Genomic DNA, 26372 nt, shown 5'->3' with positions numbered 1-26372 from the left:
ACTGTCAAACATGGCAGACGGTATCCAGTATTCTGTAGTCTTACAGTCTGACAATCAACCAAGTCACTTACTTTAACCTCATGCATTGAGTGAGTTTGGATTTATGACGGTTTTAGCAGTATTCCACCAATATCTCAGTGGAAGACACCAGAAACAGTGTATCCATATCTTCAGCTGACGCATTCACTATTAAGCTGCCCCCCATCACACAACACGACTATGCTTGTCGTAAGAGGCAACTAATGGGATCGTGTGGTCAGGCTCGCTGACATGGTTGACACGTCATTGGTTCCCAGTTGCGCAGATCGATGCTCATGTTGTTGATCACTGGATTGCCTGGTCCAGACTCGATTATTTACAGACCGCCATCATATGGCTGGAATATTGCTGGAATATTTCCATACATAAATGTCTAAATGTTAATCTGACCGTCAAGCAGGTGAATTTGAGGATGTTGTTTTGTCTTAACTGTCACCGCAGAGTTGCCTGGTTTATGTTTTACAATACTTAGAAAACCCCACTGTACAGATGAACAAATTTCCCCATTTACAAATTACCATCATGGAGAACAGAGACAGATGTTCCTTGTTACCACGGATGTTCTGATTTGGGACTCTGGTTCACATGTATATCACACAACAGTGAGTTTGGTTTTAAGCTGCTTTCAGCAATATTCCAGCAATATCACAGCACAGGACACCAGAAATGTGCATCACACAAGGTGCGCATGTGGGGAATTGAACCTGGCTCTTCAGTGCAACCGTTGAGAGCTTTAAGCACCTCACCACCCCTCGTACAACAGTCCCAATGTAGTAACTATACACTTCCTGCCTGTCACACCAAGTACTGCTGATCCAGCTCAGACAGATAGGACCATCCTACTTTGGGATACATGTAAATGAGCAAATGTTGTTTAACCGCAGTGGGCATCATTCCAGCTGATCAAATCTGTCTGTAAAACCCAGTTTCAACTCCGGAAATTGGACAACATTCCAGTTTGCTCATTTCTTCAACCACCAAACTATACTGGCCATATATATATATATTTATCTTACCTCACACATGAATGTCGCTTTCTGATTGGCTAAGCACTATTCTATTATTTTCAGTGCACCCAGCTTACAGGGGATGTATTATTTTCAATGTACACCGCTGGGAATACCGAAGTCTTCTGGTACTTCATGGTAGTACTTCTTTGCCTCGAAAAACATTGAATCATGCATGAAGCACGGAAATCACCTCTAAATCTGTTTACCTTGTGTCATCTGCAAAATGGCAATGCGCCTCGCAATCAACAGAAGTGCTGCCAACAGTTCAAAATAAAAATCTAGTGTTCGGTAAGATGAATACGTTGTTCACTGGTTCCTCGGGGGCCATGGGCTCATGTACCATCAAGGTTCGGGGAACATAAACATGAGCCCATGGACCCCTCATGACCAGTGAACAACTTATGATATATATCCTGAGGGAAAACAATAAGGGCTGACATGAAAGGACAAGGGTTCCTTTGTTTCTTTTCCAAGGTTTCTTCACAAGCTTTGTATGGAAATAGCTTTGGAAGATACCTAGAAAAAAAAGTAAGCAAACGTCTGTGCTTTCATTTGATCCCTTATTTTTTTCCCCTCAGTATATTTAATGTCAGTCCTGACTGAAGGATAACACCTATGCACAATTATTATTGTGCTAATAAAATAAAATGCATCATTGAAGAGAATGAGGATGTTTAATTTATAATGATAAATAATGACAACAATATGATGGACATTTTTGATCAACAACTAGCACACTTTGATGCAACAATCATCTAACCCTGGGCCCTGTTCCACTAAGAGATCCAATCACTGTGATGATTCCTAAGTTAAACAGTTAGCGCTAAGACAGCTTTGAAAATCCATTTCCTGGGTGCTGTTGTACATAGTGATCTTAGCAGTAAGGTCACCATGCCTCAACATAGACTTAAGGTAGTGTTAGGGCTAAGGCTGTTTTGTAAAGCGGCACCCTGGACCCTAGAAATATAATCACCCTAGCACGAAGACTGCTCAGTGGAACTGGGCTTTGGATGCTGACATCAGTGACCTACTCAATAACACTGCTCTAACAGCCATTCCGTAACACAAACCATAGTGAGTTTTGATATCTGTATCTCAGTGATCTAACTTGATTATTTTACATACAGTTTCTACTTTCTTGCAGGGCATACTAAGGCAAGACCAAATTTATTTCTCGTTTTATGGATCCATCTGCCGTATTTTGTCAAGAATAAGAAAATGAATACTTATAATTTTTCCCTCTCAAAAATCATAATCCTAATGTTTATACTGGCTAAAAGTTTAAACTCACAAGAAAATATTTTTAGGTTGTTTTTTTTTCACCCATATTTAATTCAAAAGTTGCCAACAGTAGAATACTTGGAGTATTTAGAAGGAATATTACTTGGACTGGAAATTTTATTTTTATTTTATTTCCCGCCTGCCCTTAGATTTTCACATAATCAAATCCATTAAACAGGAAACAAAATTGGTCTGGCCTAAGTGAGGACACATTTTAAAAAAAAAAAAATATCTGTAGCACTTTTTTTCATAAAGGTAATCGTTTTAAAGGCAAACATTCAACATACAAGAACAAAAAAGTGACCAAATTGCATTTTCTTCTAATTTCAAAGCAGCTACAGGATTTTCAGCGTGAGTTCCATTTTTTCAAACCATGGACACATAAAACGCAAAAATGAATCAGATGTACATATATGCAATGATCTTAGCAGGACAGACACACCATAGTCATCCACTTATCATCACAGTGTCTTAAACTGGCATTCTGTGTTTCACTTATTTGTTTGATCTCCTAATGAATTGACAGATCTTGATTGCAAAGCATGGTCCTACCTTCACCATCTAGACATTCCAAACATGAACACACATCTGTAGCTAAAGGAAGCGTCGAATTTACTACAGATTTCTGTAAACTGAAGTGAAATGTACTGATACAAGTCTGTCATCACTGTGCAATAAAACAAGTCTGCTACCACTGTTCACTGATACAAGTCACTGGTGATCATAGTCCTGGCATCACATAAGCAATGTTATCAAGTGTTTTGCCATGTGTGGATCGTGAGCAGCCATTGAGTTCTGGCACCTGCTGCGTGAGACACATGAGAGGCCCAAATGAACACAGAAGTGAGTCTAGAAGCACGGACATACTACCCTGCACCGCTATCAGGCCCTGAAAGATGAGATGAATAACATTACCAGAAAGCTAAACTAGACATCGTTAGAGCCCTAACAAAATCACAACATCATCAGAAACTATGACTTGTACTCATTCACTCAAGAAGCAAGTAGGTGACTGCAAACGTAGTATACTAGTAACTGGGTGTGACTATCAAGGGGGTAAAAACTATTGCAATAATGATAGTCGATTGCAACATACTACTGGGATGAACTATTGCAATACTATTGGAATAGTTTGTTTTCTCTCACTGACTTGTCTCATTTGAAGTCATTTCCCAAATAAATGTATAGTGCCCATGAAAAAAAAAACAAGCTAAAGCAGCGTCAGCCTCCTTAAAAGCTGAGAAGAAACTTGACACCCAAATCAAGTGAAAGGTGAACTTGGTTAAACATAAACTCAATGAAGCTGCAAGTCTCCATCCAGTCATTCTTTATTTTGCTCTTCGCATTTATCAACAGAAGTTAATTACTAAAATGTTTATAGTCACACATACATCGATGCATCTATAGTTTTTCATTTCTACAATCAATTAATTGTTATCAGAGACTCAACAATTGCAATGCACTGCTAGTTTGATGTATCGTTACAGCTCTACTCCTGACCTTGTGTTCCTGCAGTCTCATCCCAATGATACTTAGAGACTCCCCGAGAAGCTTCAGATGGGCCGCCACATCAACAGGTTCTGTTCCAAAACCCTAATACAAGGAAATGTTCACTGTTTCAGTAGTGTTACCAATGTTACAAGGTTACAGAATGTGAACACACTGCTCACATGTGCTACAAATATACACATAATGACATTGATCAAACTCAAATCTTACCTTAAACAGTGACACACTTTCAAGCGTGTTATATGACAAAGGGAGACAACTGTTGACAACCAGACAAATGAACATTATCATCACTTTCTCTGCTTTCATTTCCAAAATCTCATAAAAATTGTATTTCAGTCAGTGTTGGGTAGATGCAAAACGTGATATAGTATTGATACCAAAGCTGGACCAGCTGTTCTCATGTTACCAAACAAGCACGATTTTAACATTAACACATTTTATTCAACTTATAGCATGTTTTTAACAAGGCAAATGAATTAAGAGTGGAAGCTGTGTAAACTGGCACTCATTTGGACTGAAGAAACAATCTGGTTAAGACAATGTGCCGGATTGTAGTGCTGATGATAAAAGTATGAGCCAGGGACAGGACTAAGAATTTATACAACTGTTAACAACTTGCTGGATTGGACAGATGCTGGTTTTGACAGCTTCCACTGTACTAAAATCTAAAACAAAAGTCCCAATATTCCTGCCTACTGACTTCTACATCTCCTTGTTCCTGAAAAGTGATGTACCCTTCCAGCCAACCTTTCTGTTTACACCTGTAAATGGGATCTCCCACCACTACTGTAACCTTTACAGTTTAGATGTAGTCATATATTTCCATCAAAACATATTTTCAGAAACTAAGCAGCAGTGTATCCGAATACCTAACATGCACACAAAGAAGCAGCGTGCATCCAAACAGAGCAAACTAGAGACACGTAATATAGCTGAGTCTGATTTTAGGGGTGGAAATAACTTTCATATGGCTTGTGTTCACCAGTACAGTTGCACATGTAAAACCTCTTTTCCAGATAATTTTTCCACTATACCAGCCAATTTTCTCGTTCAGTTTTAGAAACAATATAATCAACAATGGAAAGTCAAGTGGATGCTGGTAAAGCGTGATATACATATCAGCATGAATGACAAATAAACACTGGACTGGGACATGGTACAAGGGATGGGATATTTCCACCCCGGTGATTTTACATGGATTACACACCTTGATGGGACTGAGTGCAGACTCCTCCCCTGAAGCCTTGGCTATGCGTGCCCCCTGGTGTGGTACCATGGGCTTAGCAACAGGCAAGGTAGGTACAGTGGGTGTGGCTGGGGCAGGAGGTGTGGAGACTGCAGGTTTGGGCTTGTTACCCTTCCCTGTGCTGATGAGGGTGGAGCCCTTCCCAGCCATCTTCTTGGCTTTCCTTTTCCAACACTACAGGAGAGAGAAAAACAGTTAAACTGTATTAAGCAGAAAACAAACCCTTAAAAATAGACGAGTAGAAATCTCTAAGGTCCAAAACATGTCGTTTGATTTAATATCATCTGAAACTGGATACATAGAGACATGAATAGGCAAGGCCTTTTAGAATGTGGTGAAATGTAATACTGCATATGTTATCTTTGGGATTACACTTTCTCAGGAAAGTTACCTTCTTATACTAAATGGGGTGAAGTCCTATCTGGGTATTAAGTCACTGACTTTGTGTGCTGGCAATAAGGCGCCAACCTCTGAGAATGGGGTTCAAACCCCAGATGGTATGTGAGTACTAAATTCACACTGTTACCCTACGAAGCAAGTGAAATCCCAAACATGACATAGGTAATAGTAGAGTCAAAGAGGAGGTGACCATATGTTCAATGCCCTGAGTTTACACATATTGTTTGTTAACTAAACATGGGCATCAGGTCATGGCCTTTGATGAGCCTATGAACTCACTATTAGCATTAACATCTCCTTGTAAAACTTGTTTCACAGAAATAAGAAAAAACAAGTTGGAAACATCCTTGTCAGAAAAATGGTAAACTAAGAAATTGTGTTTCGCTGGAACCCATGATTTGACACATAAAAAGCCTTTTTCGTACATAAAGGCGTCTAGGCTTGTCATAAGAGGCCTTGGATGACACGTTATCAGTCCCCAATTGTGATGCTCTTGCTGTTAATCACTGCATTGTCTGGTCCAGACTTGATTATTCACAGACCATCGTATAGGCCATATAACTGAAATATTGCGGAGTGTGGCGTAAAACTACACTCACCCACTCAAATGATAACAATGGAGGCCATAGTTGAAACTGATATATCATTTACCATGACAAAAATGTCACCGTCTAATGACGTTTCTTTGGCATTTGTTTTCTCTGCATGTTTTCCATAGTGTTAAAACTAAACTCACAATGACAGTTTTTATTCCTAAAGGAGTGCCTACAATACCATGATGTTGCATGGAAAGCATAATTTTAAGTTTCAAAACCATTAAAACAAATATATAATGCAAAATACCATACCCATTTTTCTTTCTTTGTTAATGTCTGCCACATTTCTCCAAGACGCCGGCTAATCTGAGCAAAATCTGGCAAAAAAAACAAACTTAGAATAAGACAACAATCGGTAAGTACACATTGAAGTTGACAGGCCCTAACAAACCATTGAATATTTCACACACAGATGGCCCCTTACTTCAAATAATTCAAGTAACAAAAAATTAACATGTTCAAGATGCACACTGATAGATAGCACAAACATCAGTCTAGTATACACAATGTTATTAGAATGCTGAATTATCTTATCATCCTAGACAGTGCAATCTTGTATTTCAAGATGGTAATCATTCTTGGGCGGAAACACTGTGTTGGAAGAAACCCAACAAACATCACTACTACAAATACTACTAATATGACATATGTTGCATTTGACCACTTTCTAAAATGGCATTGTGTAAACATAGCTTGCAGCCATGGGAGCCGTGCCAATTTTTCACTTATCAGACGGGTACACAAACTGTGACAAAGTGCACAGTCTAGACTACCAGTTGTCCGACTTCCATTTTTGTGGAAGTCGCAGTGGCTGTGTGGGCTAGGTGGCTGACTTTGTGTGCTGGCGATTAGGTGCCTGACTCTGAGGGTGTGGGTTTGAATCCCAGATGGGACTCAACCAAAAAAGTACAAAGTGAAATCCCAAATATGACATATGTGGCACAACTTACCTATGCCTGGGTTTTCAGCGACTAGTTTAGCCCGATGAGCATTACAGTAAAGAGTGTAGGCTGTGGGTGGACGTTTCCGTTTCTGCAACAAACAAGAGTGATCAGCTTGAGATTCACTGGCCATGGTGTTAGGTCACTGCAATACACAAGACTTACACATGTCCACATAATAATGTTTACTAAGTGTTGATGAAACAGATTAGAAAGATATTCCTTAAAATGCCATCACTTTGTTGTATGAAGTCACTCCACAACATCCTATCTATGTAACAGCAGCCTCAACAATAACTGTGTTGACACCAGACATTTCAGTGATTGATTTCATGAGCAACAAGCCTCAACATTGAATCTGACTACGCAGTCCAATAACTTGCATTATATGACAAACATATGCTGGGAACCATTACTGACCATGATTGGACTGCCTTACTCACCAGTGGTCACAGTAATAAGTGTTTCACATTTAGTGAGATTGTATGCCTCTCAATGACCTTGCCCTAGTCAGGCTATGCAAAAAGCATATCTGTCATGGTGATATCTTTATGTTGCAGGAAGTTAATGCAGGTCTCAGACATTTACTACTTTGGTGAAATTCATGATTGTGGGCTTTGTGCTTGAAAAAAACAGGACTAAACCCATGAGGGATGGTACTGGTAGAGTAGCCTAGCAGTTAAAGTATTTGCACATCACACATGGACAAAATGCGTGAAGCTTATTTCCGGTGTCCCCCAGTGATGTCCCTGGAATAGTGGTGAAAGCAGTGTAAAATCATACTCAGTGACTCACAATAGGTTTGCAGTGTGACAAAAGGGATAAAACTTGCAGGCATCTGAAACTGCCACATGTGCACATTGTCAGTCCTTGCTGTCCATTTTCATCTTTGGTGTAATAAACATTCTCACCCATTCATATCACCTGGGATATTATTGGGTGACTAATGGTGTTACAATCATACATGGATAGTGGAACAAACATTGACGTCGTGTCTCACCTTACTAAGCAGGTCAGATTCTTCTTTCTCCTTCTCTTTCTCTTTCTTCTTTCCACTCTTCTTGTCTCCAACCTTCACCTTGGCAGCAAGTGCAGCTATGTCACCTTCAGGCGGAGCCGGATGAGAACTTTCTGCATCACATGATAAGCAAAACCTTTAAAACCCTTCTATTTCCAACACTATCATGGGGGCACATATCTAGTTGTTAGAACAAAAATGGGTTAATTCTAATCAAGAGGCCCTTATCATTTTCACCCTTGTGCTGAAACATAAGAGACTGACTGATTAATTAACTTTAACCCATAAACCTCAAGGACACACAGACCTAAACGCTCAACATTACCATCAAGTCACCAAGTCTGACAAATCAAGTCTGACTACCACTGCTACAAGATGCCTCTTACAACTGCCATGGGTTCGCGTGGACCTATTATACTCCAACATCCCAATGGAAACGTTGGGAAGCTGTGCATGTGATACAAGAGCAACACAAATTCAAACTACATACCACTACCCGTTTCTTGACCATGCTTCTTCTTGGCCTTGCTGCCACTTCCACTCAGTTTCTTCTTTGATTTGACTTTATCTCCATCGTCAGCGATGACCAGATTTGGTTCATACTCCACATCTATTGGACTGTCACTCAACTTGCTGGAGTTAAAAGCAGCACCCAGATTTGTGTCCATGCTGGGGGTGGCTGGTCCAGGGGTCACAGCAGGCTTTACCTTCTTCTTAACTGAATGTTTCTTTTTACCGGACGTAACCAGAGCAGCAAGATTGGGCATAGCATCAGATGCACTCGGACTCTCAGGTGGAACTACAGGTTTGGGAGTTGATGGTTCTTTAGGAACAGCATTGGCATCAACTGTTTTCTTTTTCTTCTTCTTAACCGATTTTGCTAATGCTAATGCTGTGGCTTGATTACCTGATTCCAGCATTTGCTCAAAAGACGCCTTTGGCTTTTTTTCCCTTGGTGACAGAAGAAGCTTCATTTTCAAACTGTCCATGCTCCCTGCTGCATCTATTGGCTTGGATGATGCAGTAGGGGGACTAACAATTGGAACAGCTGTTGAAATTTGTGGTTTAGGTGTTAGAAGTAATTTAGGTTTAATCTCCACTTCCTGTTTAACAGTCTCTGGCACAGGTTCTGACAGAATCATATCTTCTTCATCATCTTCCATTAAGATTCCACCTGGTTCAAGCTTTACTTTGGCTTTCAGTGTTTTCTTCACATTTGGACTTAGCTGTCCAGGGCTGAGTTCAGAATTGGGTGAAGTCTTTGTCACAGCTTTAGTGCTGACAGATGGAGTAGTGGGAATAGCTGGTGAGCTCAACAGGAACTTTATGACACTGCTAGGTGTCTGACCAGCTTTTGCAGCCTGCGAACTGCTTTTAACCTGTGGTGGTGTAACAGGAAGTTGTTTAGCTATAGGAGAAACCTCTACTTTTTCTGACTTCATTTTTAGCTTCTTTGCAGGTGGTGGGGCAGTTGGACTGGGAGTAGCTGGCAGAATTGGTGCTGTAGGTACAGCTGGTGTTGTTGGTGACTTCACTGCCTTGGAAACATCCACTGATCCCTTCTTAGTGAACTGTTTCTTCTCTGCTTCTTCAAACTCCTCCATCTCCAAGACTTTAGCAGATTTCTTCCTCACCTATAGATCAAGTAGCAACATAAGTAACAACATAACAACAAGATACAAACAGTTTTGAAAAAATATGACCCCAGAGACACCTGCCCATTCAATATCCATAAAGGATCTGCTGCCTACAAAGTAAATACAATTTAACTCTTCTTACTGATGAATAATGTTGACAATCCCTATGACATTAAATACCCTGGGCCCAGTTAAACAAAGTTACCTTCACACTAAGATGATCTAACTCCCATACTACAACATGGACTTATGACAGTCATAGAAAGAAAATTACTTTGCAGGATCATGATGACAGATACAATTTAAAGTAATGACAGTAGAATGCTATGCATCTTGACCATTTCTTGACCAGGTCACCCTACTGGCATAATAAGCATGACTGGTTATAACTATACTGCTCAAAAGAAGCAACTAGACAACTAAATCCCTCTTATTACCTTAGTTAAGCTGACATGGTTATACAAATTAACTCTAGAACTAGGAAAGACACTAAACCACTTCGTAGTGGTATATTTCAAAATGAATTGGGAAATTATATATCAGTATTTGACCTTTTTAACTCAAGTATACCACACAGAGATTTGGTATCAAACATATGACTCTTGAGCAAGTATACATAAATCAAACACAAGTTTTGGATAGCAAGAATATTTCCAATCCAGTGGCAATCCATTTATTCTTTAACTTGCATAAGAACATGTTCAAACTGGTAGGTGTTGACTTTGAATAACGGATAATCATGTTAGTAGTTATCATAGCATATACAGTGGAAGCTAATTCGGACTCGAGTGGGACCGACTTTTGTGTCCGAATTACGAGGAGTCTGAATTGGACCGAGAGAGTCAAGAGTTAGCTCCCTTGACCAGGAGATACGCATGCACAGTACTTCTATGATGAAAGACACAACCAAATGAATAAATGAATAAATGAACAAGTAACCATGTAATGTATAGATTAATTTATTTATTTAATGGTTTGACTACATATTTTACTTGCCGAAATAGTCCCTCAGGGTAGGGCTGCATTTGAACGTCTCCGCTTCGGTGGTGGTTAAGCCATTTTGTAACTGGTGAGAAATTACTGGAGTATTGTCTTTTTATAACCAAGTCGTATACCATCAATTTGTCACTGTGTGAGTCATGTCACCTTGCTGAACTGCTTTGTTAATTTCTTTTTGTTAATTGGTTATCATCACACCTGATAATCCGTTGACCACAAAGCACTTCCGCCTCAGTCAGTCCCGCTAGACCGAGTTAATTAGCGATGTTTTCATAGTAAATTACCTTGAAAGACAGAGATTTCAGTACGAAATCCGAGTTACATGAAGTCCGAATCAGTTAGCCTCTATGTAATAATAACTTACTTAACTTCTGCCGGGACCAACAATTTGGTCCGAATTATATAGAAAACCAAGTTACTTAGGGTCCGAGTAAGACAGCTTCCACTGTACAAACCATTTCAAATGAAATAGTCTCAGGACTGTTTCTGATTTGCAGCTGTACAAGACTCACCCTGCCTTGTCTGTCACCTGACTCAGCCATTTTGGTGGGTGTATTCTTCTTGTCGACCCTGAAAGGCAAAATTTGTCCTGAACATGAAAAAGGACATACAACAATAATCACAACGTTACTTCAATATATCCTGTGAATTCATATCAACATGATCCTGCTAACACACTCACTGGTTGTTTTCCAAAACATAATCCACACCCAATCAGTGTTTTAGTTGAATACACAAGAGCCAGATCCTTTAAAATAAAAATGGTGAGTGACTAATCCAAGTAGGCGATACTTTACTTTGGGCGCTATCACAAATGCATGATGCTCGCTTACAAAGTGACTGGCATACACTGCTGGCCTTTATGCATACTGGCCATCCACAAAACCATAAACACACTGGATTAAATAGCTAACCCATACCATACCATTCTCAGCTAACAATAAGAAGCATATGTTTTTGATCAGCAAGGGATTACAACCCTTAGCTAGCATGTGAGAGGTACGTAAACCTAATGATGGTAAAAGGGCGCTTCCTCTGAAAAGAGATCTAAGGACTATGGGCATATTTAGGGATCGCTTAAACCAAATCTTACCCTACAACATGTACAAGTGACTTTAAGGATGTGAAATGAAAATCACATGTCAGTTTGAACTAGATAATGCTACAAGCTGCACCAGTAAACATGGTAAGTTAAAATGTGTTGTTTGACAGTTTTTCAACACAGTCTGTACTACAATACCTTCCCTTCCATCTATCGCTTACTATTAAGCTGTAAATCTAACCCTTTACGCACAAGTCTTGAGATCCTGTAGATTCCTTATATCCCATCTAACTGTAGTTGCTCAATTCAATTTCTACCATCCATTCAAAACTAAAGATTTTGAACACTTCACATAAGTCTACCTCCTGATTTATTAAACTGGACAAGAAACATGCCTTGTCTATGCATTTTAAAGACAAGTTTTATGGACACAAATGTCTTTCATTTGGTGAGTGTTGACCTTTCCATCCAGATTCTGTTTGTTGTCAAGCATCTATGAATATGTATCGAAATGTTGCATGTACAACATGGAAGAACTTTCTTATCCATAAAAGTTATCATTACTGCAATTACTATCTTCCAAAATGCCTTTCAAAGAAAATACTGTGTTTTACCAACACTTGATGTGAAAGAAAATTGAGCTGCACTGGTGCAAGATGAATGTAGTGAAATTTATCCTGGTTCATTATAAATTCTTGTTGACAGTTGTAGCTAACACAGGCAAATAATAAATACAGGTAAAGGGTTGGTTTACTAAGGTTACTTTACACTAACTTGTCACACAGTCCGTGAACCGTTATTATTTTCCCTGTAGAATTGCCCTTCCTGCAATTCTAAGGCGCTAAATGAAGCAAGTTTAATCTCTGGTCTCCCCGGGGTTCCTTTCCAATTTGAATGGGTTTTTTTTTGTTACGATCAAAATTATATATTAAGCAGAGGCTAAGGGTTCGTCTTCATATTTACAAGCGCAGCTTACTCTAGTCCGATTCTTGATCCACTCTCACAGGCTATTTCGATCAACCATCTTTTTACGATCTGTAAAACAATACAGTCCGTGTGGTAGTTTAGTGTCAGCTGTCAGTCGTTCACTCTGACATTTTCGCTGTGCATTCTTAAAACACAAGAAATCGAAGCATTCATAAAAGTTCTGCACCATTGACACGAAAAACACATTCGACACGCAAGCGATTGGTCACAGCCATACATGTCTGACTTGTCCAAAATGAACCCCGTATGTAGTTCGAAAGTACCTCACGTTTTACCAAACCTAACCTTAATTCTGAACAAAATGAAAGATTCAATTATTTCTGTGACTTACAAAGCCTTCTCGATTTCCCCCAAGCCGCCAACATTAACTACTTCCTGTTGACATGCTCCGCAGTGAATGACGCTCCGCAGACCGAGATTCTGTCATTCTGCGTTTGAAACATTTGCGCTCGACATCTGGATATTTGCCTGGTGAAATATATTTGCGTCAATTAAATTTATTCCGTGTAAGAAAATTTACAAAAAAACACAAGCATTTGATCATGAATAAGTATTTGTTGTTAGTGGAGGAAAACCATCCTTAACTCAAATACCCAAACACAGAGGTTCATAAGTAATTCCTTTAAAAAAACAACAAACAAACAAAACCGGAAAACAACTAAAATATACAAGAAAATAACCGATTCAAATCTGTGAATGTCAGTCACATTGTTTAAGTAATTAGTCACACTGATTACGGAGAGACACTTCAGTCTGCAAATTTGATGTCATAACAACATGCACACTTCTTCTCCAAATCCGTTTGTAATGCTTCCCTTTGGGGAAAAAATCAGGGGAGAGGGAGATTCGCCCTTGTACTACCACACAACATTGAATAACTATACAGCTATGCCCGTTTGTTTAGCTGTGTTTAAGGGACAACAATACAAAATGGCACACTAATCATGCTCAGTTTATCACTGAAGAGCAATGACTGACAGTCCCCGAAATGGCCCGTATCAAAGGGAATGGCAAAATGGATGTATATACTGGTATCTGAAGCAGTTGGCGTAAACGCGAACGTGTTGTGTTATGCCGCAATTTGAATTACTCTAGCTGAGCTACTTTGGCAAACAACTATATACAACAACCAAACAATAATTTTCTACTCTTGAACCCCTCAAACTCTGTCTTTTCTTCTTTAAAATGAATAAAGGGAATAGAAATAGTTCTTGTATATTAAGCAATAAGTGCGATTAGAGACGATATAAAGACAAAATGACAGTTGTCTGCAGCTTTGAAATAGTTCATATTTAAAATACATAGACCTTAACGATTTTAAAGTTTTACACCAACTTATTTTGTTTATTTAACTGCTACATATGTTTGTGTGTGTGTGTGTGAGAGAGAGAGAGAGAGAGAGAGAGAGAGAGAGAGAGAGAGAGAGAGAACGAGACGGTTGAAGTTTTGATGTAGTTTAACAGTTCTTTTAAGATTGTTTTCTCTTAGAAGCAATATATGTAGGTCCCTGTGACAGACACCTGTACACGTTATTTTAATTGTGCATCCCCTCTTACCCTCATCCACAAAAAGGGTAAATAAGATGTTCTGCCCCCGTGTTCATAATAGAACATAGCATCATGGACAATGTATCCCAAATATCACGTCATTCTATACAATAACACACCCTTGCAACTATCTGCCAACCTTAACATCTCATTTGTACGTTACCCCATTCAGCACGGCTTCTTTCACCTCCTACTTTACTGTACGGTAACCCTTCAGCATAGAGCCAGGCAGGTGTAGAGTTCCCTCGGGTGGAAACTGAAGGTTAAAGGTTATACAGGGGTTGTCTTCCAGCCATGCAGTCATCAAAGGTTCACGGATATTTGAGTCAGTTTACTCTCCTTCAAAGACAGTGATATGCGTACGATCAAGTTCAGGCGTATTCGACATGGAGGGGACATGGTCTCTGGTTATGTTTTTGACGCTCTGTTCTTGTCAAGGTAAGCAAAAGGAGTGGGATAGGTTTGGGGTTTGTTTTTCTTAAATTGTGTTTTATGTGCGTGAATGTTGTTATGAGATGTCATATTTCAAGATCTGACGTACAGGTCGTGATGTCTTTTCGAAGTCGTTGTTATAATGCAACCATCCCATGTTAAGCGGACTAAGTGACAAAGTAGGCTCGTACTGCGGGTATATGTCCTGGTCGATTATCTGTCCACTGGTTGGACCCCAGCTCAACGTATCGTCTACTGTATACCGCGACACGGTCTGCTGAAGACTAGCGAGTCACAGTATAGTGAGGGATGGATTTGTGTACTTACTGCAGTATATAAGGCTTCACGTGGTTTACTTTCAAAGACATTTGCTGGCTAAAAGCTCTTGACGATATCTCAGTTTGTGAAGATAATGAATTGTCATAATGCCACTGAGTCTTTTAAAGAGCTGGAACAATATAATAGTGGTGAATCAGGAAGAGTGAGTGAGTGAGTTTAGTTTTACGCCGCACTCAGCAATATTACAGCTATATGGCGGCGGTCTGCAAATAATCGAGTTTGGACCAGACAATCCAGTGATCAACAACATGAGCATCGATCTGCACAATTGGGAACCGATGACATGTGTCAACCAAGTCAGCGAGCCTGACCACCCGATCCCGTTAGTCGCCTCTTACGACAAGCTGAGTCGCCTTTTATGGCAAGCATGGGTTGCTGAAGGCCTATTCTACCCCGGGACCTTCACGGGTCTGAATCAGGAAGAGTACAGTAGAGATGTATTAAAACAAAATCTGCTATAGTAACATTGCGTCAAAGAACAATGCATTTGGTTTATTGAATTTCAGTGGCTGTTCATGCACACTGGTAACTTAAGTACATGTAAAAAGAAGATTACCGGTAACACACTGGTCATGGTTTACAGACTTGTTTATTCTTGCAACCAAGCGATTACACGCACACGCACACGCACACGCACACGCACACACACAAACATTATGTATATACCACACCATCATTTAGTGTAGCATACACGTAGGCAGCCTATATAAGTTGTACATAAATAATTTAAGCAAAAGCTAAGACAATCCCATCCCCCCCTACACCCCTGTAAACTATGGTCAACGAATGATACATACAGTTTGCAATCAACGCTAATTGCAGCAAACTTAACGATGCGGCGTAAAGCAAAAGTTACTCGTTCACCATGTAACTTGGTTTTGCTCCAGTAATGAGTTGAACAGACTCATTTGCAACCTTTTTTTCATGTAAAAAACCAAGCCCTTCCAACCAGGAAAGTGAAAGTAATGCGAATTCTGTGTGACGTGTATTAACCGTATCTCAAGATCAGGCGGAGCGGTTTGCAACCAACAGTCTGTAGTGAAAACGCACCGATGAATTTCACTTTAAACCAAAACGTAAATCGAATAAAGTGAAATTAAGATTGCGAATCCTCATAATTTTTCCTTAACAACTGATCACATAAATCTCAGAATATTTTAGGTTCTTGAGAGGCACGTAGAAGTTGTTATTCAGGAATAAGGCAAAATGAAGAAGCTGACATCCTTATCATTTTGTCTTATTCAGAATTTTGTTCAATTTAAAATAAAATTTTTTAACATACGACTGAAGTTTCAAAATGGTCCCATTTGTTTGGTTTGAAAGAGGGTATGCCCATTAAATGAAACACCGAAAACAGGTATGGTTGGCTCAAGTTAGCGCTCATCACGTACCGCACGTGCATTTGCTCGATGTTCCAACTACTGTGCTTAACCTATAGTAATACAATTCAATAATGGCGATTTGAATCTACGATCGTTTGTTAAACAACTTTTGTCCTAAGTTGAATACAATTCTGAGATTTAAATGTTCAGTTGGCAAGGTTAAAAATGAGGATTCGCAATCTTAATTTCACTTTATTTGGCTTACTTTTCACTTTAAAGTGACATTTACATTTTCTATAGTGGTTAAAGCATTCGATCGTTACGCCGAAGATCTGAGTTCGCTTCCCCACATGGGTACAGCGTGTGAAGGACATTTCAGTTGTCCTCAACCGAGATAATGCTCGAATATTCTTAAAAGTGGTGTAAAACCACACACTCTCATTCACTCAATATTCGGCTTTGATTTTCATAACTACTTTAGTACCAGTTACATAATACTGAAGTTTGTTGACAGAACAGGTTGGCCTCATTAGTATTTCTTGATGATGTAAACCGTGGATATTGCCAGGTTACTGATATCAGATATATGTTTGCTCCCCACAGATGGTGCACCCCCGGCGTTCCTGGAACCTGTAGAAAGTAAAACACTCTCTGTGGCAGAAACCAGCAACGTGACGTTGAAGTGCCGAGCCACGGGACATCCTGCACCAAGGTTGGTGACACATGTTGTTTTGACAGAAAGGCTCACTAACACTCTCTCACCTTTGTACAATGCCACACTGAAATAAATAAATAAATAAATAAATATACGTTACTTACATAAACCGTGTTAACCAAGCTAATATACCTGATCAAAAATCAAATATTTTGTCCATAAGTATGCACTAAATCCTCAAAATTGAGGGACGGTGGGTAAGCCTACTGGTTAAAGCGTTTGCTTCTTAAGCCGAAGACCCAGGTTCGATTCCCCACATGGGTACAATGTTTCAAGTGAGGTTCTGGTGTACCCCGCCGTGATGTTGCTGGAATATTGATAAAAGCGGCCTAAAACCATATTCACTTACTCAAAACTGGCTTTGGCCAAAACCTTACAAACGTCATGAAAACATTATTTGGCTAAAGCAGTCTTCTAAACATTGTATATTTCCGGCCCTATGATAAATGTACCTTATAATTCAAAATCAAATAATCAAATCCTGTTTGTTTTATTTTGACCACCATCAATCATATATGGATACTTTCTCTTGCCCGTCAGTTTTAAAGGTGTCAGATTCAGAGGTTTTTTATTGCACACGGTAGGACGGCATTCACTCAGCTGCACAGTTAAAACGCGCTGAGCTTTATATTCTGTCTCATTCTGTCTAAACAGAAGCATTTTCTGTAGATGATTAAGATATCCATGGCTACCACAAGACCTTGACTTGAAGGTCACTCCGTGAATTACAAGTCCTCACGCGTGTTCAGTTATTGCGTGTTGTGTAGAGCCTAGAAGAAAGATTGTCAGTCGTGATGACTGGGTTCTACCAACGTGAATACGGAGTCTGAATAGTGCCGCTGCTGAATTCTGTCCCTGCCAACACGTGGTAGGCAGAACTGAACATCTTTAAATACGCTTTTTGTAGTCGATGTTTTCTATTTGAATGCTGTTTTTGACAGGTTATTGATGAATGTTATTTACGTTTTGGCACGATGCCGCTAGACAGTAGACATAACATTCTATATATGCAGCGAAGGCTACCGGTAAAGGTATAAGGGCAGATTCATAACATACAAGATTTCCCCAACTAAATGCAAAAAGAATTACGTCAGTATCTTTTAAACTGACAATGTAGTGCCTACTTAAATGATGGTGGGTTTACAATCTGACAGAAATGCGTAAGTGAGAAAACACGGGTTAAAGGACTTGGGAGTATTCTTTCAGCCATAAAACAATTATAAGTATGAAGTTACCATGTTCTCATTTGAATGTGCCTTGTTACCAGGTAAGGTGTGATAGTAACAAAACGAATGATATTTTCATCTTCTCAAATAGCGCGCTCATGCGTAATGGTCGAAGGGCCCCATTTTTAGCTTAGGTTTTAATGATTATGCATGAATATTTATTTACCGAATACACCGTGTAGATATCAGGTCATAAACGTGAGTTTATTTAAGACGAACAACTGAAAACCTACATATACAAGACAAAGTGATATTAATTTAATTCATTTGATTGCACGCATTCTGAGGTTACAAAGACTTTGAGGTGTAAAACTAAACTCACTCACCCATTTATTGAATGAATACTACTGAAAACAATAACAACTGAAATGGTGCATGAATTTCAGATACTTTTATATGTTGAACTATCAGTCAATTCTGTATACATATTCTGGAGGGTTTTTTATACATGACATGCTTACTTTGCACATTAATTTTAGGGGGTGTCATTCACATTGTACTTGCAACTTCATAAACATCATCATCACCACCCCAGCCATTAATTATGAACGGTGCCCGAGAGACTGACCCCGCAGAGGTAGCGCACAGCGCATCTACCATGGTTGGAACATGGACCGCGCCATCCAAGAGACTTTAAACGTTCGTACCTCTACTGACTCTATTTAAAGGGCTGGGCGCTGTCAGTAGGCGTGAGTGAAGCATCTTACATGTAGTTAAACTGCGACACATTCTGTTATGTCACAGTTACTGGTGGAAGCGCGATGGAAGAAGAATACCCGGGTGTTCTGATAGTGGCGACCTCACTCTGACAAACGTGTCATCTCAGCACAAGGGAGACTACCAGTGTGTGGCAGAAAATGAAGATACCTATGGAGTAATTGCAGTTGCCACATCCCAACCCATCACCTTGAACATTTACAGTAAGTGAGTGACTATAGTATTAAGCATTATCCCAGTAATATGACTGCGGGGGACACTCGAAAAGTGCTTCACAAGCTGTATCCATGTGGGGAGTAGAACCAGTGTCTTAGGCGTGATGAGCGAACGCTTTAACCATTAGGTTAATCTAACGCCTGCGAGTGGTAAGAACCATACTGCAGGCGCATTTGTAGTTCGGTGTTATATTCGGGGGCTTCGCTTACGTTTTTAGCAGTTCACGGTCAGTCTTGTTTCGCCGAAAAAGAACTTCAGCATAAAGGATGAAATTTTATTAAAACTAGATTGCCATATCTTCAGACAAAGGTGCTATGGGCGGACTGCACTGATGCCAAAAGTAGACTTAGTGAGTGAGTGAGTGAGTGAGTGAGTTTGGTTTTACGATGCTTTTATCAGTTTTCCAGCAAAATCAGGACAAGGGACATCAACTACAGGCTTCATACGTTGTGCCCATGTTGGGAATCGAATACGGGTCTTCGTTGTGACAAGCGAACGCTTTAACCGCCAGGCCACCCAAAGTAGACATAGCCTGTCGCGTGTATTTGGTATCAGTTTTAAGATAAAAAAATTGGTGTATTAGATCTAGACGTAATATGCCATGACATAGCATTAGACGAAACAAGTTTTTTGTTTCTTTTACGTTTTCTTCTTCTTTCTACTTCGTTGACATGTAGTTGTTTACCGTTGTATTGGAATAGTATTTTAATTATACAATGTATATCGTTGTATCACTTGATCTAATGGAGTTCTATGTCATGCAAACTGTATGCGAGTTGTATGTTATGCAAACTGTATGCGAGTTGTATGTTATGCGAACTGTATGCGAGTTGTATGTTATGCAAACTGTATGCGAGTTCTATGTTATGCAAACTGTATGCGAGTTCTATGTCATGCAAACTGTATGCGAGTTCTATGTAATGCAAACTGTATGCGAGTTGTGTGTTATGCAAACTGTATGCGAGTTCTATGTCATGCAAACTGTATGCAAACTGTATGCGAGTTCTATGTTATGCAAACTGTATGCGAGTTCTATGTTATGCAAACTGTATGCGAGTTTTATGTTATGCAAACTGTATGCGAGTTGTATGTCATGCAAACTGTATGCAAACTGTATGCGAGTTCTATGTTATGCAAACTGTATGCGAGTTCTATGTTATGCAAACTGTATGCGAGTTTTATGTTATGCAAACTGTATGCGAGTTGTATGTCATGCAAACTGTATGCAAACTGTATGCGAGTTGTATGTTATGCAAACTGTATGCGAGTTGCATGTTATGCAAACTGTATGCGACTTCTATGTTATGCAAATTGTACTATCTAATTACATGCTTATTTACATATTGTCACGATAAACATATCACTCGTTCATTTTAGGAGACCATGAGGCCCCGTGTAAGCATGGGATTTTGTTTACTTTTCTTAGTTTAGATTGTTTAGAGAGATTAATGACACGTTCCCTTTCCAGGCCAGTGTAAGGCATGGAAGAAGTCTATCAACTCTCGGTTCGTACGTCAGGAATACCAGCATCTGGCATTAGAATGTGATTGTCCACCTGAGTGTCTGAAGTCTAAGGTAACATGGTATAGATACGAACCTGCTCTGGCACGGGTAGACATTTCCAGATACCAAGGAAGACTGCATATTGACAAAAAAGGTGAAAGTCATTTCATGTATAATTTCTCACAATCTGTAATGTTCTTTAAATGGTGGAAGTATTGTACGATCTTGTATTGTCACAGACACATTGTGAGTGTGATCTATGTGATAGCCACATGTTTTCTGTGAACACCTGGCACCAACAACACAAACACAACAAGACTGATTCGATAAAGTCATGTAAATAGCACGGCACAACAGAATTTAGATCGGTTATAGTACACACATACCATTAGTTCACCTGAAATCTACATAAACCATAGGACAATCTAAACTTTCGACAATCAAATGTGACCCGCCCTGGAATATAGGAGGAAAATGTCAAGAGAAGTGATCACTAATTTATTCTTCGAAAAGCAAACATGTAGGGGACACTTTCCAGCCAATCAATGGTCAGGATTTCCATCGATGCATATGTCTCAGAGTTGTTTCCCTTAGACCATGGCCAAATGAATTTTCTATCAATGTAGTTGTCCTAGAGTTACTTCCCTTAGACCGTTGTCAAAGTGAACAACGTCCCTTAGAATAAATAATTACATATGTAGCTGCCATATTCGCCAGTGACCAGATATGATCATATTCTCACACAAATACGTCAAGCCTCTAAGGCAAATACATTTAGCCAGCCAGAGATGGCTTCACCAAAGGCATATACCCTAACAATTCTACCTTTCTTTGCTGTATTGTATCTCTTTACCTTGAGGTCTACGTTCATATTTTGTGGAATGTCCTTTAAATCATCTTCGTTTCCTCACCTCTTACTGCATTTCTTTGTATGTGGTTTCTCTCTGTGTTTTCTGTTTCTTTACCTCCAACGTTTCTTCTCTGTGTCATACATTTCCATTTCCCCCATGTCCGAAGTTTATAGCGAAATCGTTTCTTATTTCTTCTCCGTGTTTCCGGTTCCTTGGGATCTGTGTTATTTATGTAGAAACACACCTTGGAACGGGGCTGTGACAAACAAGGGCATTTCTACAGATAGTTGGATATAAGACAGATAGCTCTATATTTGATCTACGAATAATTCAGTAACAAAATCTGTCACCGAATTGTTCCACCGCAAGCACCATGTATCTTTCAACCTCGTCTTTCAATTACAAAAGGTACCTTACACTTCATATACACAAGCGCCTCAGACGGCTCCACAACCTACCAGTGCGGGGTGACCACATCCAACCAACTCCTGCTTGGGAAGAAGTATGAAGTGACCATCACGAAGGTCACCGGTAAGTATACTAGTAGCTGTGTGTGTTAATATATCACCCACGTAGATGACCACACATAAGCATGTTACTGTTATTCTATGGTTTGGATCGGTTTCAGATACGTATGATTACACCATCCATTCGTTTTGAGTGAATAAGACAAAGAAGTGTCTTTACGCCGCCATTAGTATTATTCCAGCTTTGTTAACGCGGTATGGGAATAATAGAGTAATTGATAGAGTAATAATGTACCAGTATAGATATGCACGTTATTTTTGTTGCTCTTAATAACATTATTGCAGATTCTCTATAAATTCTTTGTTCATGACCTGATCCACAGTTCCACCTGCACATCCTTCTCGAATCAGGTTCCAGACAGTACAGTCCAGGTTCCTGCTGCACCAAACAGCCGACCTCGAATGTGTATTCAGTGGACAGTACGTAATAATAGTACATGGGCGTTCTGAACATGCATTTGTGACAAAGGGTGTGACCTAGATATCAATATCTTTGTGTATTACAGACACCTGTGTACCTTTGTGAGTGACAAATACCACTTAACCAATGCATGCAACTGTTACCACTTTTATAACATGTGTAACAGATACCATTTTAACAATGTTGGTAAGAGATACCACTTTAGCAATACACGTAACAGATATACTTTAGCAATACACGTTACGGTTACCACTATAGCAACCTGTGTCATAGACACCACCATACCAATGTTTGTAAGATATACCGCTTCAACAACATATGTAACAGATACAATTTAGTCGTGTATATGGCAGATGCCTCTGTTCAATACTATGTTAAGGCTGCAAGATAACTGTGAATAAATATGCAGAGTGATTTTGTTTTAGTTAAAGAGTTAACATTTAATTATTCTTATTTCCAGTCCAACGCCTGTAACGACGTGGAAGTATATAAACGGTACAACCCTTCCCCACAGTGGGAAGTTTGAACTCGTCCATGGTTCCTTCGGTCGGAGACTCAGGATAAGGAACCTGGCTATAGACGACGGGGGACGCTACATCTGTAGCGGTACTAACGGCGTTACCGACGATGCATTCGTCGACGTAACGGTCGCATGTAGGAGACATTTTCTATCTCTTCTTTATTCAATATTATTTTCACAAAAAGCTGTATAATCACAACGTTTAGGAAGGAGTCCATAACACACAATCCCTTTTCGGAAAAACGTCATCATTTTGTTAGACTTAAGATTGGGCGGTTTGCCCCGTGCGTGGTCCGAGGATCTTATTTTGTTGAAATTACGTTTTTTGTAATTGCAGCCAAACCTGTTTGGGTGAAGCCGCTTATAGATATTACTGTTCCTGAGGGAAGAGTAGCTCATTTGTGTTGCAAAACAGACTCAGTTGGGGGAGAATCTCAGGCAGGGTTTCCTACCTGGTACAAGAATGGTAATGAAATCAACCCTGCAAACATAGGTAAGCAGTTCACTTGGTCATGCATATTGAAAATTAAAACAGATGACACTGATAAATTTGTCAATTTTCTGCTTTTGTTTAATCAAAAACATTTTAGTATATTAAACAACAGTTAGCAGTGTCAATGCTAAATTGTAAGCTCACGTGCAAACCTTTGACGAAATGCACGTGTGATAAGCAAATTTATGAAGTCGTTGTATGTTTGCTTAGACTAAAGTCTAAATACGTAAGTCTGAACATGAGCTGGAAAAATAGATTAAACATTTCATTTTGTTTGGAAATGCCACGCGTTTCAAGTCAGGTTGGTTGACTTAGCTGACACATGTCATCGGTTCCCAATTGCGCAGATCGATGCTTATGCTGTTGATCACTGGTCTGGCTGGTCCAGACTCGATTTGAAACAGACCGCCACCATATACCAGGAATGTTGCTGAGTGCGGCTTAAACCTAAACTATGTCTTGTTGTGTGTTTTTGTTTTCCTTTGATGTCAAGATGTTCTGTGCACAGTACACAACTAAAAGGTATTGTCTTAAACCTAATCTTAATAACTTTGTGTCGGTTTGCATTGTATATATTACTGGATGGCTCATCTGTGAAGATCTGTTTTAGGAATGGTCTTCTGTTTGTGAGACGATTAACTCGATCGGAAGGTTAGACTCGCTGACCTGGCTGCTGCATGTGTCTTCATTGCATAGATGGATGTTCATAATTTCAGCCACTTGGCTATATGTTCGTAATATTATTTACAGATCATTGTCATAATGCTTGGATCATGTCGTGTGCGGCTTGTACAACATATAGCAACAAAGTCTTGATCTGATGACTGGTCCAATGCTATTACATATTCTGTGAAGCAGAAACCTATATAGTTACTGTAGCTTCTTAGTTCACTGTCTAAAGCCACATGGATCAAAATACAAGCTGTATGAGTGACTCCACCTCACATAATGCTGACAAGCTTGATTTACACGCTTTGTTTGTTGTTTTACGCAGCACTCAGCAAAATTCCAGCTTCATGGCGTCTGGTTGTAGATATTCGAATCTTGACTTGATAATCCAATGATCAATAGCATGAGCATCGATCAACGCAGTTGAGATACGATAACATGTGTCAACCAAGACAGGGAGTCTGGCTCCATGATCCCGTTTGTCGCTTGTCCTCCCTCTGTTGTGTTTCGAGGTAAAACCGGATCTTCGCGGGTACTGATGTACATAAGCGCATAGTAGAACGCTGCTGGTTGCGGGTTACCCGGGTCATTCGGATTATTTTGTAATTAGACTACAATTTAGCAATCACATTGACAAGAAAGCCTTAACATGAACCTTTATTCCTAGGTATTTGAATTTTCCATAAGCGTGAGGTTGAAGAATGTTTATCTGGGCGGATGTTGGCATGGACCCACGATCACTGAGGTTCCTTGCATGACGGCTCGGGGACTCAACTCACCAGTGTGAATGTTTGTGCCGATGACTGATCAACTATGCCTACTCTGTGTGAGGTAGTCATACATGTGTGTTGTTACGTTACAGGAGACAGGCGGTTCCAGTTCAGTAAGGACAGGAGCGTGCTGACCATTGTGAAGGTGAAACGAAGTGTCGATGCCGTTTGCTTTCAGTGCAATGTCAGCAACAGTGCCGGATACGTTTTTGGAAATGGTTGTCTGAAGGTAACAAGTACGTAGAAGTATTACTTACTTTAACTACTGAAGACTAATGTTGTTACACATAAACAAATTCTTGATACAGTCGGAATCGCTAAACGTAATGTCCAATGGTTATGGAAAGAGGTCTTACCGCTTCTTAATTTAGATAAATGAACTCTGGAAAACGTAGGTTATTCACATGGGTTTGTGATTTAGAAAACAGAAATGAAATGAAGACTATTCAGGACAAGGCTTCGTGATTGTTTGTTGTCAGAAGGCAACAGAGGACCAGTGACTGTATCCAAAACCACCATCCTGATTGCGGCAGTGTGTAGCGCATCTCTCGTCATCCTGGCTGTCATCTTCACGATATTTATCCGCAGGATATGGAAGAAAACCTGGAAATCGGGTAACTGTGAAACTGCAAGAATGATCTGTTTCGATTATCTACATGAATTAATTCCATTGTGCTAAAAGCGCATAATCCACCAACCGCACCTAGACACTACGTTTTTAGGAAAGTGTATGTAAATGATGTTAGAATACGAACAAGTGTATTCATTACATTTTGAGTGAATAAACATCTTTAAGTTTGCCATCATTCAATCTGTCAATCAATTGTATTCAACCAATCAATCATGAACACGTTAGAATGGTTGAGTAATGTGAGCGAATGGTAAAGTTAGTGTCACATGGCTGTGCAAATAGGTTGCAACATACATGTATGAGTTTTCCCAATAACAAAAGTAATGATGTGCTGGATCTATCAGATCTGTGAACGAGTTTCTGCTTCATTACCCAAATGTCTGCTGTTCAAATTAAACGCATTTACTTGCAGTTTTGACCAAATTACTTGCGTCGTCTATTCACTCAAGTTATTCACTCAGTCTTTCCCTATATAATCTTTCCTTACATTCTAGATGTTTCTACAAGAAGAAGCTCACTTCCAGTCTACACGGACATCGAGTACAGACAAGGTACGCCTCCACCGCCATACGATCAAATACATCTTCAGTGCCTGCCAAGAGACTGGGAAGTATTGGATGATGACAGGGATAATACAAGTATATATGACTATACTGAATCAGGAAGTGACGCCAGGAATTACCCTTCTGTGGTGAGTCAAGGGGGCATGTATCTGACACCATCTGAAGGAGCTGATGACCCACCACCATATTTGTCCCTCATCTGA

General features: G+C 39.7%; 2 protein-coding genes across 2 annotated transcripts; one reads left to right on the top strand and one right to left on the bottom strand.

Moving 5' to 3' along the window:
- Positions 1 to 1704: 1704 nt before the first annotated feature.
- Positions 1705 to 13097, bottom strand: LOC137290906 (HMG domain-containing protein 4-like). Its single transcript, XM_067822107.1, has 10 exons — positions 13039 to 13097; positions 12697 to 12755; positions 11191 to 11248; positions 8533 to 9676; positions 8025 to 8155; positions 7034 to 7115; positions 6336 to 6400; positions 5050 to 5262; positions 3831 to 3923; positions 1705 to 3219 (listed from the first exon to the last, which is right to left on the bottom strand). Exons 3-10 carry the CDS (start codon positions 11218 to 11220, stop codon positions 3052 to 3054), a joined length of 1926 nt encoding a protein of 641 aa, XP_067678208.1. The 5' UTR covers positions 11221 to 11248; positions 12697 to 12755; positions 13039 to 13097; the 3' UTR covers positions 1705 to 3051.
- On the top strand, positions 11807 to 26372 carry LOC137292067 (neural cell adhesion molecule L1-like). The gene is made up of 11 exons (XM_067823611.1): positions 11807 to 11864; positions 16951 to 17059; positions 19033 to 19208; positions 20690 to 20878; positions 21984 to 22106; positions 22426 to 22522; positions 22984 to 23177; positions 23381 to 23536; positions 25068 to 25211; positions 25455 to 25589; positions 26101 to 26372. Exons 1-11 carry the CDS (start codon positions 11807 to 11809, stop codon positions 26370 to 26372), a joined length of 1653 nt encoding a protein of 550 aa, XP_067679712.1.

The sequence above is a fragment of the Haliotis asinina genome, chromosome 7 (assembly GCF_037392515.1).
Source record: "Haliotis asinina isolate JCU_RB_2024 chromosome 7, JCU_Hal_asi_v2, whole genome shotgun sequence".
In the NCBI taxonomy this organism is placed as follows: Eukaryota; Metazoa; Mollusca; class Gastropoda; order Lepetellida; family Haliotidae; genus Haliotis; species Haliotis asinina.
Note: the sequence above shows the minus strand (reverse complement) of the source record. Positions and strands in the feature narration are given on the sequence as shown.

Excerpts from the sequence above, each read along its gene's own strand:
- LOC137290906 (XM_067822107.1), bottom strand. The coding sequence starts at position 11,220 with ATGGCTGAGTCAGGTGACAGACAAGGCAGG. Across the intron at positions 9,677-11,190 it reads CAGGTGACAGACAAGGCAGG|GTGAGGAAGAAATCTGCTAA; the intron begins GTGAGTCTTGTA and ends CTTGATCTATAG. Across the intron at positions 5,263-6,335 it reads TAACAAAGAAAGAAAAATGG|TGTTGGAAAAGGAAAGCCAA; the intron begins GTATGGTATTTT and ends TCTCTCCTGTAG.
- LOC137292067 (XM_067823611.1), top strand. The coding sequence starts at position 11,807 with ATGAAAATCACATGTCAGTTTGAACTAGATAATGCTACAAGCTGCACC. Across the intron at positions 20,879-21,983 it reads ACTGCATATTGACAAAAAAG|GTACCTTACACTTCATATAC; the intron begins GTGAAAGTCATT and ends CAATTACAAAAG. Across the intron at positions 25,212-25,454 it reads TGGTTGTCTGAAGGTAACAA|AAGGCAACAGAGGACCAGTG; the intron begins GTACGTAGAAGT and ends GTTTGTTGTCAG.